Source organism: Empidonax traillii, unplaced genomic scaffold (assembly GCF_003031625.1).
Source record: "Empidonax traillii isolate 1590-97213 ecotype Southwest subspecies unplaced genomic scaffold, ASM303162v1 scaffold723:size436081, whole genome shotgun sequence".
Classification (NCBI taxonomy): Eukaryota; Metazoa; Chordata; class Aves; order Passeriformes; family Tyrannidae; genus Empidonax; species Empidonax traillii.
Window position 1 is genome coordinate 351,632 of NW_020955916.1, and position 16,446 is coordinate 368,077.

At 42.1% G+C, this 16,446-nt stretch overlaps 2 protein-coding genes across 3 annotated transcripts in view; one reads left to right on the forward strand and one right to left on the reverse strand.

Annotated features, from left to right (window-relative positions):
- Nucleotides 1–14,035, forward strand: part of CNKSR2 (connector enhancer of kinase suppressor of Ras 2) — a 210,948-nt gene extending 196,913 nt beyond the window's left edge. For both annotated transcript variants that reach the window (XM_027900407.1, XM_027900408.1), the window contains 2 exons: nt 8,268–8,464; nt 11,497–14,035. In XM_027900407.1, the coding sequence (XP_027756208.1) occupies nt 8,268–8,464; nt 11,497–11,712 (413 nt within the window). In that variant the 3' untranslated portion in view covers nt 11,713–14,035. The remainder of the gene's footprint in view (nt 1–8,267; nt 8,465–11,496) is intronic.
- A 553-nt stretch (nt 14,036–14,588) lies between these two features.
- Nucleotides 14,589–16,446, reverse strand: part of KLHL34 (kelch like family member 34) — a 3,026-nt gene continuing 1,168 nt past the window's right edge. Inside the window, exon 2 of the mRNA XM_027900402.1 lies at nt 14,589–16,442. Within this exon, the coding sequence (XP_027756203.1) occupies nt 15,172–16,442 (1,271 nt within the window). The 3' untranslated portion in view covers nt 14,589–15,171. The remainder of the gene's footprint in view (nt 16,443–16,446) is intronic.

The window sequence follows — 16,446 nt, forward strand, 5'->3', positions numbered from 1 at the left end:
GCTTGATTCTGACTGGTGAGTAATGTTCCTGGGTCCGTATCGTTTGTCACTTAACCTTTCACAACTTCAAGTGCTGTAACAGCTTAGGTTTGTGGAAAAAACAAACAAACAAAAACATTTTTCCAAAGGAGTAACTGCTTCTATATATTGCTTATGAGATTTATTCTTAGGGACCTCCTCGTCCTGCTTAAAAGTCACAGCATCCCCAGATGTATAGCAGTTTACCCAGTTTGCTCCAGCTCCTGGCTTACCTCATAAACACAAGTTTTTCATTGTTTCTGAACTGCAGGGCTCGGGGGGAAGTGGTACCATCAAAATGGTACTGTTTATTTCACTTCAGCACTGGTAGCCTGCTGTAAAGTCAAACAGCAATTATATTAATGTGTGGCATGGAAAAATGTCAGGATATCCTATTTCATTGTGTAAAATTCTCCCAAAGAGTCACTAAAATCAAGTCAGCTAATAAGGTTAAACTGGTGCCTTCATAGGCAAACTAATGAGTAGAGTACCATGTCCAAAACCAGAAAGGATGCAATTACAGCACTACTGCCAAAAAGTTCTGCCATTGATCAGAATTCCCTGTTACCTTGGGAAGCTTTGGAGTTACTTCACTCTTATGCCCTCTCTGAAATCACAGCACACCAACATAACCCCATGAAACAGCAGGGCTGGGAGCCAAGAGGGAGCTACTCCTGATGCTCATTTGAGGTGCATGAGAGCTGTCAAGAGGCAGCACAAACAGAATGAGCTAATTATTCCCTGTGTTTTCCCTTCTCACTAACATATTAACCCATTAGCTGACACCTGTACTTCATTGCTAAGTGGATGCTGAAAATGGCTAAATGTTACTGTCAGCTCAACAATGCAGGTCTGCGAGGGAGAGACATCGAGGATTTTTTCCTAATGCTGAGTTTAGTGTCAGCTGTTTTTAATAAACAGTTCCAGTGGCGTGGAAAGCTGAAGAGTATTGCTGAGATGAGTGTGAGAATTACAGTAAGACCAGCATGAAGGGTGGAGGTTGAACATGCCAGCTCACACTGCAGCCCGCAGGGCAGTGGGGACTCACAAGGCTGTGACAAGGTGTAGGCAGCTTGTCCTTCAGGCATCACCAGAAGGGTGACTTCAGCGGAAGAGAGGTTCACAGGGATCTACTGATCCAAAAGGAAGACTGCTAGTGTCATAAATAGTTCACAAAAGGAATTAGACCACTGGTGCCGCAGCAAAGGTTTAGCATCTGTCAGGCCTTAGAGAAGCAAGGGCTAGATCTTTTAAAAGTGGTTATGGTACCTAACTGCTTCTGATTGAACCTGATTATAGTGGAAAATACCCTCAGATATCTGTCCTGTGGGAGATGAGTTTTCCACTTGCCTGCACAGTTCACTTTATTTCAAGAACGTGAGAGAAGCAGCAGCTTCTCACTGGGTAGAAAACTCCAGCGTGTTGCAGGACGCTGTTTTGTTGGTGCTTTCAGTAAACACCGTCTCTAGGGAACATCTTTTTTTGCCTGCAGGTTTACGTAATAGGAGAGAATGGAAACCAGCTATCCTCATAATCCAAAAATACTTCCCTTTTAGAGGAAAGGATGGTATAAAATGCAGATTTAATATATGCATTAAATAAATACAAAATAATAAATACAAAATTTAATGATCCTCCAGCCAAGAATATTTCACCAAATACGCGGATCAAAGCTTGTTCTTAAACACTCCTCCTTTTAAACACCTTCTTTGCCTCAAGACTTTGGGAACTGTCACATATACAGGGCCAGAAAGGATGGAGGACTACACACATCAGAAGACAACAGGCAAAGAGAAGCAATACCAGAGAGAAGGATTGCAAAGACCAAGGACTGCACAAGAAGCCCCCAGCTTTAATTCAGCTTGCTTAAACTACTCTTCACTTGTGAAAGGATTAATATACAGTGTGTATGTATAGACATATATATAGGTGTGTGCACAGGCATAATCACATGTTCAGTCAAGCCTGGATTTTAATGTGACACAGTAGATGGCACAGGTTGCTCTTTGTACTTTAACAGGGAAATCTGCTCTATATTACCCAGAGCAGATGATAAGCAGCTGTTTCTATGAAGACCTGCATTTTATTGCACCTCCTGCATGAGGTGCCATGCCAAGCATAAACACAGTGGTGCTTAAGTGGTGCTTACTGCTTTCTCCAGTAATTAGTGTTGCAGCTGGTAACACTTTCCTACCAGGAACTGAGTTTCCATGTCACTGTGGCTTCCCCCATACCTGCACAGGGGTGACCCCGTACACATCACACAGCTGTGCAGATACCACCTCCTTGTAAGCCTTTCACTGATTTCACCATTTTGTTCCTTCTAGCTTGTAGTTGGTGGGGGAAAGGAAATACCTAGCTTAGTCTGCCAACCAGCCATCCAAATAGTGTAAAGAATTACTAATTCCTGGATCCTTGCTTTATAAACATTTGGGTATGCCTCCCTCTTGAGCAGTTTGGACTCTTAAAGATTAACCTGAACAGAAGCACAGATGGATTTGAAGCCTTGCACTGAGAAACCAACAGCTACTTCTTTGGAGGATTTCTTTTCTCCCCTTCCATGTAACACAGCTAAAATCCACATCCACTTTCCTTCCATCCTTCTACTCTTTCACCTTAAATATAGGGAGATTCCTTCTGTCACTCTCCTAACTGTCCCCTGGGGCTTACAAGCCCAGCCAGGCTGTTGCATCCTGTGGCCACATTACATCTGCTGTCCTTGCCTGCCTGTTGGCACAGCCTGAGTTCGGGATGGAAAGCTTGTCACAGGAGGCTCCCCCCTTTCCAAACAGTCAGCAGGCATCTGTCTGCTGTTCTATCCACCTACCAGTAAAACCACACAAGTTTTCATAGATCCTTTTGTTAGACATGGCAGAGACAACATGCTATGACATAGGAAGATTACCAAATGCTTTGTTGCATTATATCAATTATTAGTTTAATTGTGGCAGACCAACTTGTGTGTTCCCTACACAGACACATTGAGGTCAAGAAGGCAAAGAAAAAAAAAAGAAAAACACAGGTATTTGTGCATTCCAGCACAGTGGTTTATCTAGTTTGAGACCATTTCCCAGAGGCCTGAGATGCTCTTGGTGGAACATTTACTGCCACTTGCAGAAAGTCTCTGGGACACTTCATGTAGATATCTCCCCTGCACGAAAGGTGAAGCAGAAAGGTGTAGCTCTCAAACTGGAAGGAAATCTTTGGTATCTGAAGGGGGAAAATGACAGGGTAGCTGTTGATTAATGTAATTAGTGAAGTATTCTAACAAAATTGCCTCTCTAAGATCTAGGAAAGCTGAGCTTAGCTGTTCTGTTTGTCAGGGAGAGTGAGCTCACTGAAAGGAGTGAAAGTGGGTGTTTAAATTTCAGTGGAGCATAGGGATTTCAGTCTGACTATGCCTTGTTCACTCCCTGTCACAGACTTCACACCAGCTTGGCTTTCTGGGGATTTGCAGAGGGTGGTACTTTTGTTCAAATGCAGGGCTAATTGCGAGGAGAGGAGTGGGTGTATGTGAAAGGAGCTGCGAAGGAAAGTGCGTCACTAAGCTGTAAAGGTATCGAACAGAAAAGAGGATAGCAGGAAAATGGAGAATGCCATCAGGGTGGCAGTGGTGTCCATCATTCAGGGTGAGAAGTCTGAAGGCAACAGGATTGAGCCTGGGAGGTGTTTGGAGGCACTGGCAAAGTCCAAAGGGCCCCCAATGGACAGCTTTGATCCTTGAAAAATGTGACCTTGTCAGTAGAGCGGGTGACAAAATTTATGATTAAATGCGTGGCACTATCCTTGCAAGGGCAGTTCTGTGCACTCAGAGCCCCAGGTGAAATCACTGGTTTCTCTGGTGCCTCACTGAAACAGGAAAACCATGCAAGATTTTGGTGGCTTGAGCTTTTACAGGGAAAGTGAATCACAGGAGTGCAGGGACCTCCTCTGAAAATTGCTAGAGGTTATTCCATATATTTAGGGCAGATTTATGAGAACTGTGTGCCTAGAGATTCTCTGTGTCCAGAGAGCAATGTGTTGGCCAGCTGGGTTGCAGTGGTGACCTGTGTGCTTCCAATTTAGTACCATCTTCCTGAATCATCAGTTTATACAAAGCAGTTATCTCTTGATCCAAGTAAATACCAATTTTAACTGTTTCTCTCTGGTCACTTTTCTGTCAAGTGTCTTAAGTCTAAGGTGCTCTTATTTGTTGCTCTTAAGATCTTGGTTTATAAAAGGGAAATAATGGAAAAATGAATAGCCTGGTGGAGCCAGGAGGTGGTAACACTTAGTACATCACAGAGCTCAGTGCATGCTCTTTTCAACAACAAAGGACAACATAGTGTAAGAAATCCCACCAGTTTTTCCTGAATGCCAAGAACCCAAACCATTCCTCACCAATTAGAGTTTCACCCATCCAGCCATAATCTTCATCTCTCTCTCCTGAGAGAATATAAAAGTAGATACAAATATTTACTGCACTCTAAGAAGCTAGGGCAAAGTACAAAAAGTTCAGAAACTTTTCCTGTGGAAAGCAGAATAACGGAAAATAATGACATTTACATGTATTCTTTATGTCCTGAACTTAATGCAAATGTCTTTGCATTTACTTAAAGACAGCAGGAGCTTCATTTTTATCAAGCGTAGTGCCAATGTATTCTTGCATTTGGGAGATACAGTTCTGAATTTAGATCCTGTATGTTGCAGAGTTTGTGCAGCTTTATTTCTGCTCCAGAGTTACAGAGTTGTTCAGGTTTGGGTGGGACTGGGGACAAAATTACTGCTTCAGAGAAGAGACCCTTCTTTCAGCAGTGTGTGGAAACAGTGACCCAGCAGTGTATCCTGAGGAACAGGAAAGATGCAACTTGTGATTCAGCAGCCAAGTGAGGGTGAAAAACAACTGCTGCATTGGTTGCTGTTCTAAGGTCATCTGCAAATCCTATTAGGCTACATTTTCTACTTAAACAGGCCATTAACAGAGGCCTTATTCCTACTTAACGAGACAGCCCTGCTGGAATAGCGTGGCTTGCATACAAACCCACCAATTTAAAAAAAGAAAATATGTTTTAAGCTCAGCTCTATATCTAACAGAATACATCAGATGCTTTATGGTGCCAAGGGTTTCACCAACACCTACAGGAAATCAATCAAAGGCTCTAGCAGAAGGCTGAGGGAGGGGAGATGTGCCTGTAATCTCATTCTTGCCTACTGAGAGCCGTTGAGAGCAGCAGCACCACCACCTTCAGTGTTTCTCTGGAAAATATTAAGGGCTTGGGATGTGTTTTGCGTGATGCCCACTGCCCTCTCCCTCCATCTGAGTGGATAGAACGAGGCAGTGTCGTGCCCTTTAAATCTTCCCTAGCCTCAGCAGCAGCAAGACATTTAAGGGATCTGCTGTTTTTCTTCCCTCCTCTTTAGTTTTTAGCAAATCCTGTTCCCTTTTTGACTCACCACTCATAGCTGCATGACCTGGGCAGTGCCAGGGTCTGGGGTGGCAGTCCCAGCTGGGTGCATGTTCTGACGCATTCCAAAGACCCTCTGTCAGTGTTCTGCTACCTAACTCAGCCTGTGTCCTGCCCCCACAGTCCTGTGCCTCCTCCTATGCGGTCTCAGAGCTGTTCTCATCTGGGACAAGGTTACAAGTCCACTGTCCCTCTAAGGCTGTGTTGGGTGGTGGCTGCCTGCCCCAGGAGGTGAGCCCTGAGGAGCACCAGCCATGCGGATCCCCAGGCCAGCAGCATGGGGAGGGAGGGCAGGACAAGTCCCCCAGCAAGGAGTTTAGACCCACAGGGTCTAAATTTGGTGTTGCCATCCAAATTCGTTAAAGGCACTTGTCGTTCAGGACTGAACCTTAGGGATGAACTCAAATGCTGTCCTTCGCCTTGGTGCGGAGCTGTCCTGTTTTAGGAGGCCATGGGTTTTTGATGGCAAGCCTGGGTGTGGTGGCTGGTGGCCACTCCAGGCTCCATATCACTCCAGCAAAGTGAACACAGATAGCATGGAGTCAAAGTGCTGGCTTGCGTCTTCAGCAGGCCATGCCTGTACTAACCTCCTGAGTGTACAACCTTGGCAATGTTGCTGGGGAAGAGACGCCTGAGGAAAGATCTCTTTTGCCTTGCATAACAAGAGATGGGAGAGAAAGAGATCTAAAATACTCATGAGAAGGGTTTTCTTCCTTTGCCCTTTAGCAAATCGCATCAGTGTTCAGTGACATAAACTGATAGAGATCTCAAACTTCTAATCTCAGTGCTGCATGGACTTTTAAAAAAAGCATAAAAATCAAGACCACAGATTTTAACCACTCTCTAAGTATTCAGCTATTGAATGTTTTGCCCTTTAGCACATTAGGTGTTTTAATAAGAAAGATATTGGCAAGAAAGAGAAATGCATCTAATTTCTATTTTTCTTTCAATCCTGGCCACCATTTCGAGTGAGGATTGCCAAGCAGGATAGCACGAAATGGGAGGATTTAGGGAGCTCTGTACAGGCCCACAGCACTTCCATCAATAAAAATTCTCCAACTCTTCTTCACTTCTATATCTCTTAAAAAAAAAAAAAAATTAAAATGGGTACTTTAAAAACAACTTCCAGATGAATAAATTGATGAGAGATACAGCTAGATCAGTTGCTTATTACAAAAATTTTTGGATTGTAGAAAGATCTATACAAATGCAAACACTTGTTGTGATGGGGTGAGGAGATTTGGGTTTCTGGAGTTCTTGCTGAGCCTGAGGAGAGTAGTTGCCAGACTGCATAGTATGGGCTGGAATGGGATGTTGCCTCAGGTAGCTCCTGGTGGGCTAGAAATGTTACTTCTAAACACGAATTGTTTTCTCTTTTGGTGATCGATAAAAAAACGTCTAATCACCTGAGGACACTGAGGTTTTTTACTTAAATCAACTGCAGTATGTGCTAAACGTTCAGCCAGTGGAAATGACTGTGTCTTGGTGCAGGGTCAGTCACAGGGTAAAACTAATGCTAAAGTCAAACAGCCTTCCTACGAGAGCTTTCATGAAAGCATCCTGAGGACACAGGTGCCTTAAATCAGAAAAACATGCACGAGTGTGAAAGCCAAGACTGGAGAGAGGATCCCAAGGGCTCTGGAAACAACCAGAAGGCCATGCACGGGCAGTGTCTGACTGTTACATGAACACGTGTGTCAGCATGCAAGGGGCAGCAGGGACAGAGCTACCTGTCCCACTGGCTGGCTGCTCCCCAGGGCTGCGCTGGCTTCTCCTAGTCACCACTCTGCTAATCCTGGCACTGCACTGGCACTTGCGAAGTTTGTTTGGAATTATCAAACAGTTTTCCCTAGGAGAAACAGTGTATGAGAAGTTGAAGTGATTTGATGTTTTCTAAATGAAGCATTTCAAATGCTCAAATCAGAGTAACACTTCATCCCCAGCTTTAGCTTTGTTTTGCTTTTAAAAAGCAAAACCTTTCCTTTTTTATTTTTCCTTTAAAATCCTTTCAGTACTAGTTAGAACAAATATTTTTGAACCTACAATAAATAAATATTTCTTTTATTTATATATTTTTGCATATTTTGTGTAATAAATATATTGTTAATTTTTAAAAACCAAACTATAATGCAAACAACTCTGATTTGGTTTGCCATGCTGCCAGGTCATGAACATACAATCATGTCCAGTCTCTAGTCTGCTGCTGAACCTTCAGGTAGTAGCAGAGTGAAAAACCACCACAAGTGACAACGGTGATGACTATTGCACAACACTCTTGAGTATCAAAAATAGGAGACAGAAATAAGTGGACTTCTCTAGGAAGGAAAATGACATGTCATTCCAAGGCCACCTTCACAAGCATAATCTTGAGTGCCATTATTGTCATTTTTGGGACAAGATCTGATCCCTGATAGCTGCCTCAGCAGGATGCTTCCAGGGCTTCCTTTTCTTGTCATAATGAAGTCACCAGCACTATTTAACTTACCAGAGACCTGATTTCTGGCAGTAAGTCACTCCAATATTACTACACCTGTTTTTCTTTTTTCCCTCATGCTCTGTGGGTCACGATTTTACATTTTTGAAAGTTTTTATCCCTTTCTCCTGAAGGCAGTAGCAAGAAGGAGCAGTCACAGCACTTTTTTTCTGGAACTGAGGAGGTGTTAAATATTCTCCTTATGGTCTAGTTAAACCTGTTAAATATTTTGTGAAGGTTTTTGATAGGTCTTCATATAATCACATTAATGATGCCTTGTTCCTTTCTCTATTTTTTCCTCCTTTTTTGTTTTTCCCTTTGTCTCATTACAGTTGAAACTATAGAGGAAAAAACAGCAGACTCCTTGCAAGATTTGTACAGAGCCTTGGAGCAGGCCAGCCTGTCTCCTTTAGGAGAACACCGGATTTCCACTAAGCTGGAGTATAAGAAATCTTTTATAAAGAGATGTAGCGATCCAGTAGTCAATGAAAAACTGCACCAGCTGCGAATTCTGAAAAGCACTTTAAAGGTGAGATAAAAGAGGGAGGAAAAATCCTACCCCAGGGTTGGATTGGGCTGTATTGTAAGCAGAGATTATTGTGTGCAGCTGGAGTCCAGGCTGAACCTGGTGTGAGAAACAAGGGAGACACAGGGAAGCACTGCTTGAAAAGCAGAGACAAATATGCCTGGGAGAGCAGTCAAAGTGAGGGGATCAGTTTTTATTTCTGCACAGGTTAAATCTCAGTCAGCTTCTCCTCTAGCTAGTCTAACAGAATTTGATACCAAATTGTTGGAGAAAACCTTAATCCTGTTTTTGTCCCTGAATATTTTCATTTACCAAAACGCATTCACTCTGAAATTGCCGAAGTCCAAAGTTAGACAAAGCCAGCCTTTTGGAAGGGAGCAGTATCTCTAGCAACACTCAATTATTTTCTATTTGATGAACTTGTTCCAGGAGGAAACTGTGCTTGCTTTCTGTTTAAGCTGATAGGATCATTGTATTTAATCAGTAAAATTGATTAAATAAATAGTGGTAATGATAGATTTGAAGATTTTTATGGTTATTTTAAATGTACCACAACTCATTTAACCTCCTTGTCAGATTCCTTTGTTTGTTACAGCATTCAATTCTGCCCTGATAGAGATTTCAGCAAACAATATGCTGGATTTCCCCAGGGACCATGTTAACTATATTAAATTACCACATTTTAAGTCACCAGATAATTGTACAGTGCATTTTGTAACAGCTTTCATCAAAGAGGGCTTTATCAACATTAATTAATTTAGTTTTCCATCACCTAGAGAAGCATTTAAGCAATATTATTTTCATGCTGTGGGGCCCCCATTCTGAAAATAATCTTACTCATGCTCAACTTTCTGTACTATATTGTATGCAGGGAAAATCATATCATTGAAGGCACCTTGCACTATTTATCTGCCTATGTGAGTCTTTGCAGGTTTGGAGGCTGGCAGAAAAAGTCAAGATGCAGAGGCTTTTCACATGACTTCTACAAGCCTGAGAAACTGAAACAAAATCACAGTTCTCTCAGGCACATTGGTGTGGCAGGAGGTTCACGCTGTAGCTGTGCTTTTGCACCGTGGGGGGCTCACTCATCCAAAAGCTGTGGTTCAGCATCAGCAGCTTGCTGCCATGCTGAATTGTCTGTCTTGTTGGTATTTATTGGTACCTGAGATACATCACACCGATGGCTTCCTGCAAATGAAATTGCTTTCCTTCAGGGAAGTTCAAAAACAACAAAGCCTCTTGACCTGGTGGATGCCTGGTTTTGTGCTTCTCTGGAACTTCTTTCTTTTGGACCAAGCAAACAGAATTTGTTCATTCTCTGTACGTGAGCCATATTTTCTAAGCTTGTCACCATTCTTGTTTAGACCATGATTTGCAGAAATCATTTGAAGTACATGACACCAATAATTGAAAACACAATGGCAACAAGGGCCAAAGACAGACTCTTTCCTGTGTAGAACAACAGTGTAGAGTGGCACATTCTTGTTTTGCAATGACATTATGGTAACTCATGATGAGTTTCTAGCTCCATTATAGCCCAGAGCTCCACCTCTGCCATACTGCTGGTAGTCATATCTACCAGTAGCTCCTGCTGTTACCTAATCAGTTATTCTTTCTTTTTATCAGTGCCTTTGATTTCTCCTTCCTGAATGCAGCCAATTGCACTGGCCTGTTCTAAATTTTCCTTGAATTTCATTAAGGCATAGACAGCCCTCCAAACTGCTTCTAGTTTTGTCCCATTTTCTGAACCCTTAATGAAAGGCTCCTCTGCTCTCTTCCCTGTGAGAACACAAAACCATTCTCCTGCCACTGAGTATGAGCCATTTGGATGGTAGTGCAGGGGTGTGGGACCAACCACAACCTGTGATAAGCAGGTTATGGTAGTTCAAGCAGAGATATGGTAATCAGGAGTTCCTATGGTTTCATTTCTATTGGTCATTGTCAGCTTACTCCTCCGTTTCTGAAAATGAGTATTCTCGCAGGTAGTGTTAATTAGCTGCTACTAGCAAAGCATGAAAAATACTTTTCCACACCCTGCTTCTGATCTGTCCCATCAATGTGGGCTTAATATTTCCCCTTACCATGCTCTCCAGAAAGATTTAACATACTCATAGTATGGACATGGAAGATACAAGTTAGAAATGAGGAGTGTGAAACCTGGGTGGCAGGGAGGTTAGAGGGGAGATTACTGGTGACCATACCATTCCTGCACAGAGGAGTACTGCTGGAAACCTGTGTGTTAGCTGTGCTTCCAAGGCTTATGTCTGTGGCATCCAGCTTCCACCACTTGCACAACTGGAAATGGCCATGGGTATTTCTGAGGCTTACTCTGATCCATACCAGCTGCCTGTCAACTCTCTGTAAAGTAATCACCAGGGAGTGATACAGTCACATCCCCTGCCTCAATGACTCATAAGGAGGTACCAAAAGCTGTGTTATATTTTACCTTCTTCTGCCTTCTCTTTGCCTCTGCAGTGGTAGGAGGCAGTTTCAGTCAGCCACACCATCACATACACTAGATCTTTAATGGAGATGAGTTATCATGAACACGGGGTTCCTTGCACAAGCCTTTGCACTGAAGCTCTCAGATGCCCCCATGAGAAGCCTGGTAAAAAGGCTTGGATGTGCTGGCAGGCGGGGGGCCATGTGTTTGCATCCCACACTATTTCTGATGCTGATCAAGAGCAAACAGATGGCATTTTGTTGTGTGAAACCCATCTTGAGAAATGCAAGCAGCTAATAGTAAACAGTACAGCTTGCTTGCTTTTTCTTGGCCTGGACAAGGGGCGAGGAGGGGGAATAGGGGCTGTTTCTGAGGATGCTGGAAAAGACAAGGGAAGCCCTAGCGTCACAATGTGACACCATGTAGAATGGGCTCCTGTTTGTGAGCAGTTATATAGCTCATAGTCTTTGTGCTTTTAGGGGCTCTGTGGCTTGAGTTTGCATCCCCTACTCTCTCCTTCCACCCATGTGATTGATATTTCGAGTGACTCATCACTTGCACTGACTCTTTATGTTTTCCTTTTCTCTCACAGGCCAGGGAAGGAGAAGTAGCCATTATAGACAAGGTTCTGGATAATCCAGCTTTGACATCTAGAGACTTTCAAGAATGGAAACAAATGTACCTTGATCTCTTCATGGACATCTATCAAAGCAGTACCCCGAGGGACTCTGTTAATGGCTCGCCTGAGGTTGATGCCCTTATAGCCTCCTTAGCGCACACTCACTCTTACATAGAAACCCATGTATAAAGGTCTCTCCTTTCGTCCATTTGCTACACTCCAGCCCTTTACTGAAGTGCATAAAGTAGTTTTTATATCCATATGTGAGAGCTCTAGTAAATTATATTTTATTGTTACTCAGCTGTGTGAAGTAAACCTTCAGTGGTCAACAATACCACTTCTTTAATGAAGATTGGTATATTTTATATGCTACCAATGGTCCGCTTGTGTTTACTTTCTGTGAATTAACAAACATTATCTTTAACTATTAAAGAAAAGGATTTAAAAGCATTTTTGGAAGACTGTGGCCTTCATGCAGGAAGTTCCACACACTAAAGCTTTTGTTATTGGTCATTTTACAATGATATTTTATATTATATAGTTCCAGTATTGCATTGCATTTTTGGAGTGCAGGTACTATTTTGGTGATGGGAGAAAACCAATTTTTATATTTAATGAGAAACTCTAGGAGTTTTCTTAAATAACAGGGGAAAAGTGTAATGCAGTGTATATGTTTCAGTTTTGTCAAGCACACAAAAGGGTGAAAATCAGCAGACAGAAAAGGACTAATGTGAATTTAAGTATCAAAAGGTTAGGTCTTATTTCCTTGTGCTTTTTTAAAGCCTGTTGCTAAGGTTTACCATCAGTGCAAAGGGATGCTGGTTTGTATTATAATTAAGACAAAATTGTGTTGTCTCTTAATGACATTAGTTTGATTTAAAAAAAAATCAGTGATGGTACTGTGATTGATGATGCTTTTGCACTGAAGGTATCAGTATAATGTACAGATTTTGCAAAAGGGAAAATGTAGACTTTGAACATCCTTGGTAGCAGCGTTTCTTTTGCCCAGAAAAGCAACAGTGGAAAAGGTTCCCAATGAAATGCTTCAAATCTGAGATGCTTTGGAGATTCTCACAATAGAAAAGAAGTGAACAGGATTTTTTAAGTAGTCTCCTATGTGTTTTCTGAGCTGCAAAATTTGGCTGTATTGTATGCAGGGAAGATGTATGATGAGAGCAGAGCTGAGTACAGAACCTGAAAAATAACTGAGGGGTAAAAAAGCCTCTGGTTTGCTTTTGAAGGGGAAGGGATGTGTCTGGGTTCTGCTGAGTTCACAAGCCAATTAAAATATTTTAAACTTCCATGAGATTTGAGATCTGCTGGAGACAACCCAGTGAATATGAGTGGAAATAGCTCCTTAACATTAGGCACATGCCTGGAATAAAAGTAGGAGGGAACTCTTAAGTCACATATTTACTTTTTATGGGCTTGTTTTTGAAAAGTCATCAGAGCATGACAAAATATTTCTGCTGCTCTTCAATATTTTGCTGCATAAGCTAGGACTCATGACATGATCTAATAATGCTCATGTGAAAAGGAAAAGCCTCCTTTATACTTTTTACAGCGAGTTGTACTCTTAACCAGCTTTAGACTATTGCTTGTACAGCTCAGTGAATGTATGTCAAACTTTATGAGCTCTGATATTTCCTGGCAGTTATATCCATGAAGGGATGAAGAAAAGAATGGACAGATTTGTCTTCTCTCTCCTTCTTTCTTTCTTTCTTTTATTCCTCTCTTTCTCTCCTCTTTTTCTCACTTTCTCCCCTTTTCTCTTTTTCTTCCTTTACTCTTTCTCCTCCTTTCTCTTTTCCTATCTTGTTATTGCATTTGGATTGCAAATGTTCTGCAGATTTTGCACAACGGTACAGAAGAGTGGCCTTTCTGTAGCCCATTTTCAGTAATCCTATATTCAAGTCAATATGGCTGACAAATCATGTATTAACGTTTGTATAGAATTCTGGATCCAGTGTAAGATTTGTACTATTAGAAGAATATTGTTTGTATAAACTGGACATTTATTTACTGCATGGGTACTGACTTGTATATTAAATTTGTGAGGTTTTTGTAAATTTCTCTTAAAAAATGCTTGACTTGAAATGGATTGTGCTATTGTTCCAAGCATTTAGATCCTCTTGCTATTGTTTTACTGGACCAAAAGTAAATATATTCATATGAAAAACTCTTTATATCTGATGGATGTATATGCACATTGTGTAGTTGATTCCTTGTCAAAACCAAGGCAGTTCAGAAGACTTAGATCTGTTGCTATGCAACAGCCATTCTGCCTGCACTTTACATTAGTAAAGTTAGCTTCATTGCTTTAAAGGTGAAAATTAAACATTACAGTTTTCTAAGCTAGTCTAGTGACAAAGAACATGTGTCCTCTCCATTGTGCTGCCTTCTTTTAAGAGTATTAAATGTTCTTCTATATATATATTTTTATTGTATTAACTCTCAGCCTAGAAAGGGAACACTGTAAGATGAAGTACAATAAATTTAGCTTTTAAATGAACATTTATGACTCAGTATTCAATCTACTCCATGCAAGAGTTGTTCTGTGGCATCTGACCATTTTACCTGCATTTCACAGCTCCATGTACCTTTATGTACCTCTGTAAAACGAGTTCAAACTCTGCTAGCGTGGCCAAAAAGGACTATCGCTGATTCATATGTAGGCAGACACTGAATAAAGACTTCTGAAAACCTTTGGTTACCTCCCTGCCCTTTGTACTGTTTGATGAAAGTAAACCTTTTTTGACTGCAGGATTCTCTCATGTACCAGTTCAACAGCAATGAACAATTTTACCATTACGAGCAGGTGTGATATAACACCGTATGCTACCCAGGTAAAGTGTCAAGGCATTAGTTACAGTTACTTCTTAGAGTCTGATAGTAAGTATACTTATTCAGCTCTGGCCATCTAAACTAATGTAGGGTTTGGATGCAAACAAAATGTACAGTACCAGTACAGTCCTTCTTTAAAATGACACAAAACAAGCATCTGGAAAGCATTCTACAACAAAGGCCACTGAAAGAGAAATGGCTTATATCAAGCAAACACTTAAGGCTGTAACTGTGTCCACATAGCAAAACATCCATGCTGTCTAGTGATTTTCTGCTGGTTAGGTAAGACATTCTTGCCTAGTATGTAGCATATCAAATAATGCCTTTTCTTTGGCTATGAATTCTTTTAGGCATCAATTTTCTAGTCTTTATACAGCTCACTTTCATTTTGCTTAGCCATAGCATAAAAACTCAATAGCACTTACCAGCTGGGAAAATAACCTCTGATAAAGAAAACAGAAAAGTTGGATTATATTTTTTAATATTTTAAAAATATGACTTGCAACACCTACTAATTTCTATCTAGGTATTACTCTTCAAAAGTCAAGGATTATGATTCTCACTGATCTCCTCTAAATATGCTGCTTGCTACATCCTTGTTCAGTGAGATCAGCCTCTGGCTCTATAAATCCTAGCAGTGTTTTTTCTGTGCTGGAGCCAGGTTTTTTGGCGTGTTTCCACCGAGTATTTGGCTTATCCAAGCAAAACTTCCACTTTCTCCTATTCGGTGCCACTGCAGTTTTCTTCTCCAGGACCGCCCCGCTTACTCAGTCTCTCGGGATAGATGTTCCTCCGTGTGTGAGCTCAGCAGTTGGGCAGCTTCTTGTGCTGGCTGTCACTGTCCTGCTCGTCAGCCGTCTCAGAGAGCTGGAGCACGGCGCACTGCAGCCCACACCAAGGCAGAGGGGCTTTGCAGATCTCCTCCCAGCCATCGTTGTCAATGTCATAGCCAACCACGTCTTGCGTGGAGACTTCCAGCGAGTTTTGCCATTTCTTTCCCCCAATAAGAAGAGCCGTTTCCTCTACCACTGCCAGGCCATAGGAAAATCGATCGTAGACCAGTGGTCTTAACCGGGTCCATTGGTTTTGGTCAGGGTCATACCTTTCTATTTCAGAGAATGGTTCATATAATCCTAAGAAGGTGAATATGGATTCCCTGATTGTTGCCATCTGATGCCCAAATCGAGCAATGCTCATTGGGGCTCGTTTCATCCAGTGCCCTTCAAGTGAGCTCAGAGAATATACATCATTGCTTGTGCTGGCCGGGGCTGAGTACTTGCCCCCAGAGATGTATATAGTGTTCTTGCAAACAGCACTGGCATGGCCATGGATCTTGCATGGCAATTCCCTGGCCTTTGTCCATCTGTCCCTGCTGATATCATAGACTTCCACAGATGAATGCAGAGACCCGTCCTCACCCCTTCCACCAATGGCAAAGATATTCTTGCCTAGGACACAACAAGAAAACTGACATCTCTTTTCCAGCATGCCTGTGATTTGGGTCCATGTGTTAAATCTTGGATCATAACGATGGACTTTGTTCGTAACCAATAAGATCTTTTCAGTTTTAGCATCACCCAGGGAACCACTTTCTATTTCCCCACCCAAGACATAGAGGAAGTTCCCCACCACGCACACACTGTGGTTCTGCACCCTGTCCTGCAGCTGTGTGAGGGTTCGCCACTTGTGATTGTAAACATCGAAGGCCACCACATCGGTGACAAGCCCCTCACTTGCTGTCCCTCCCCCCAGCAGAATAATCCGAGTTTTCTGGTTCCTCAATGCGGTGGACTTATCCTGCAGGACAGGCTGTTTGAATACAGATGTGTGATAATTTATTGCTTTAATGATCAAGCACTTAATACCTGCTGAGAGGGACACTTCTGACTGTGTGTAGGTTTTTCTCAGCTCTTCCACGGGGATGAGACCGTATCTTATGTGCTCTAAAAGGCTGCTTGCATGATCCAGCCTGGATTTATCCTGCTTCAGCCACAGCAGCACAAGATTCAACAGGCGGCTTTCTTTCACCATGGGGAGATCTGGTGATTGAATCACTGCTAGCAAAGACTTGAAGTTCAG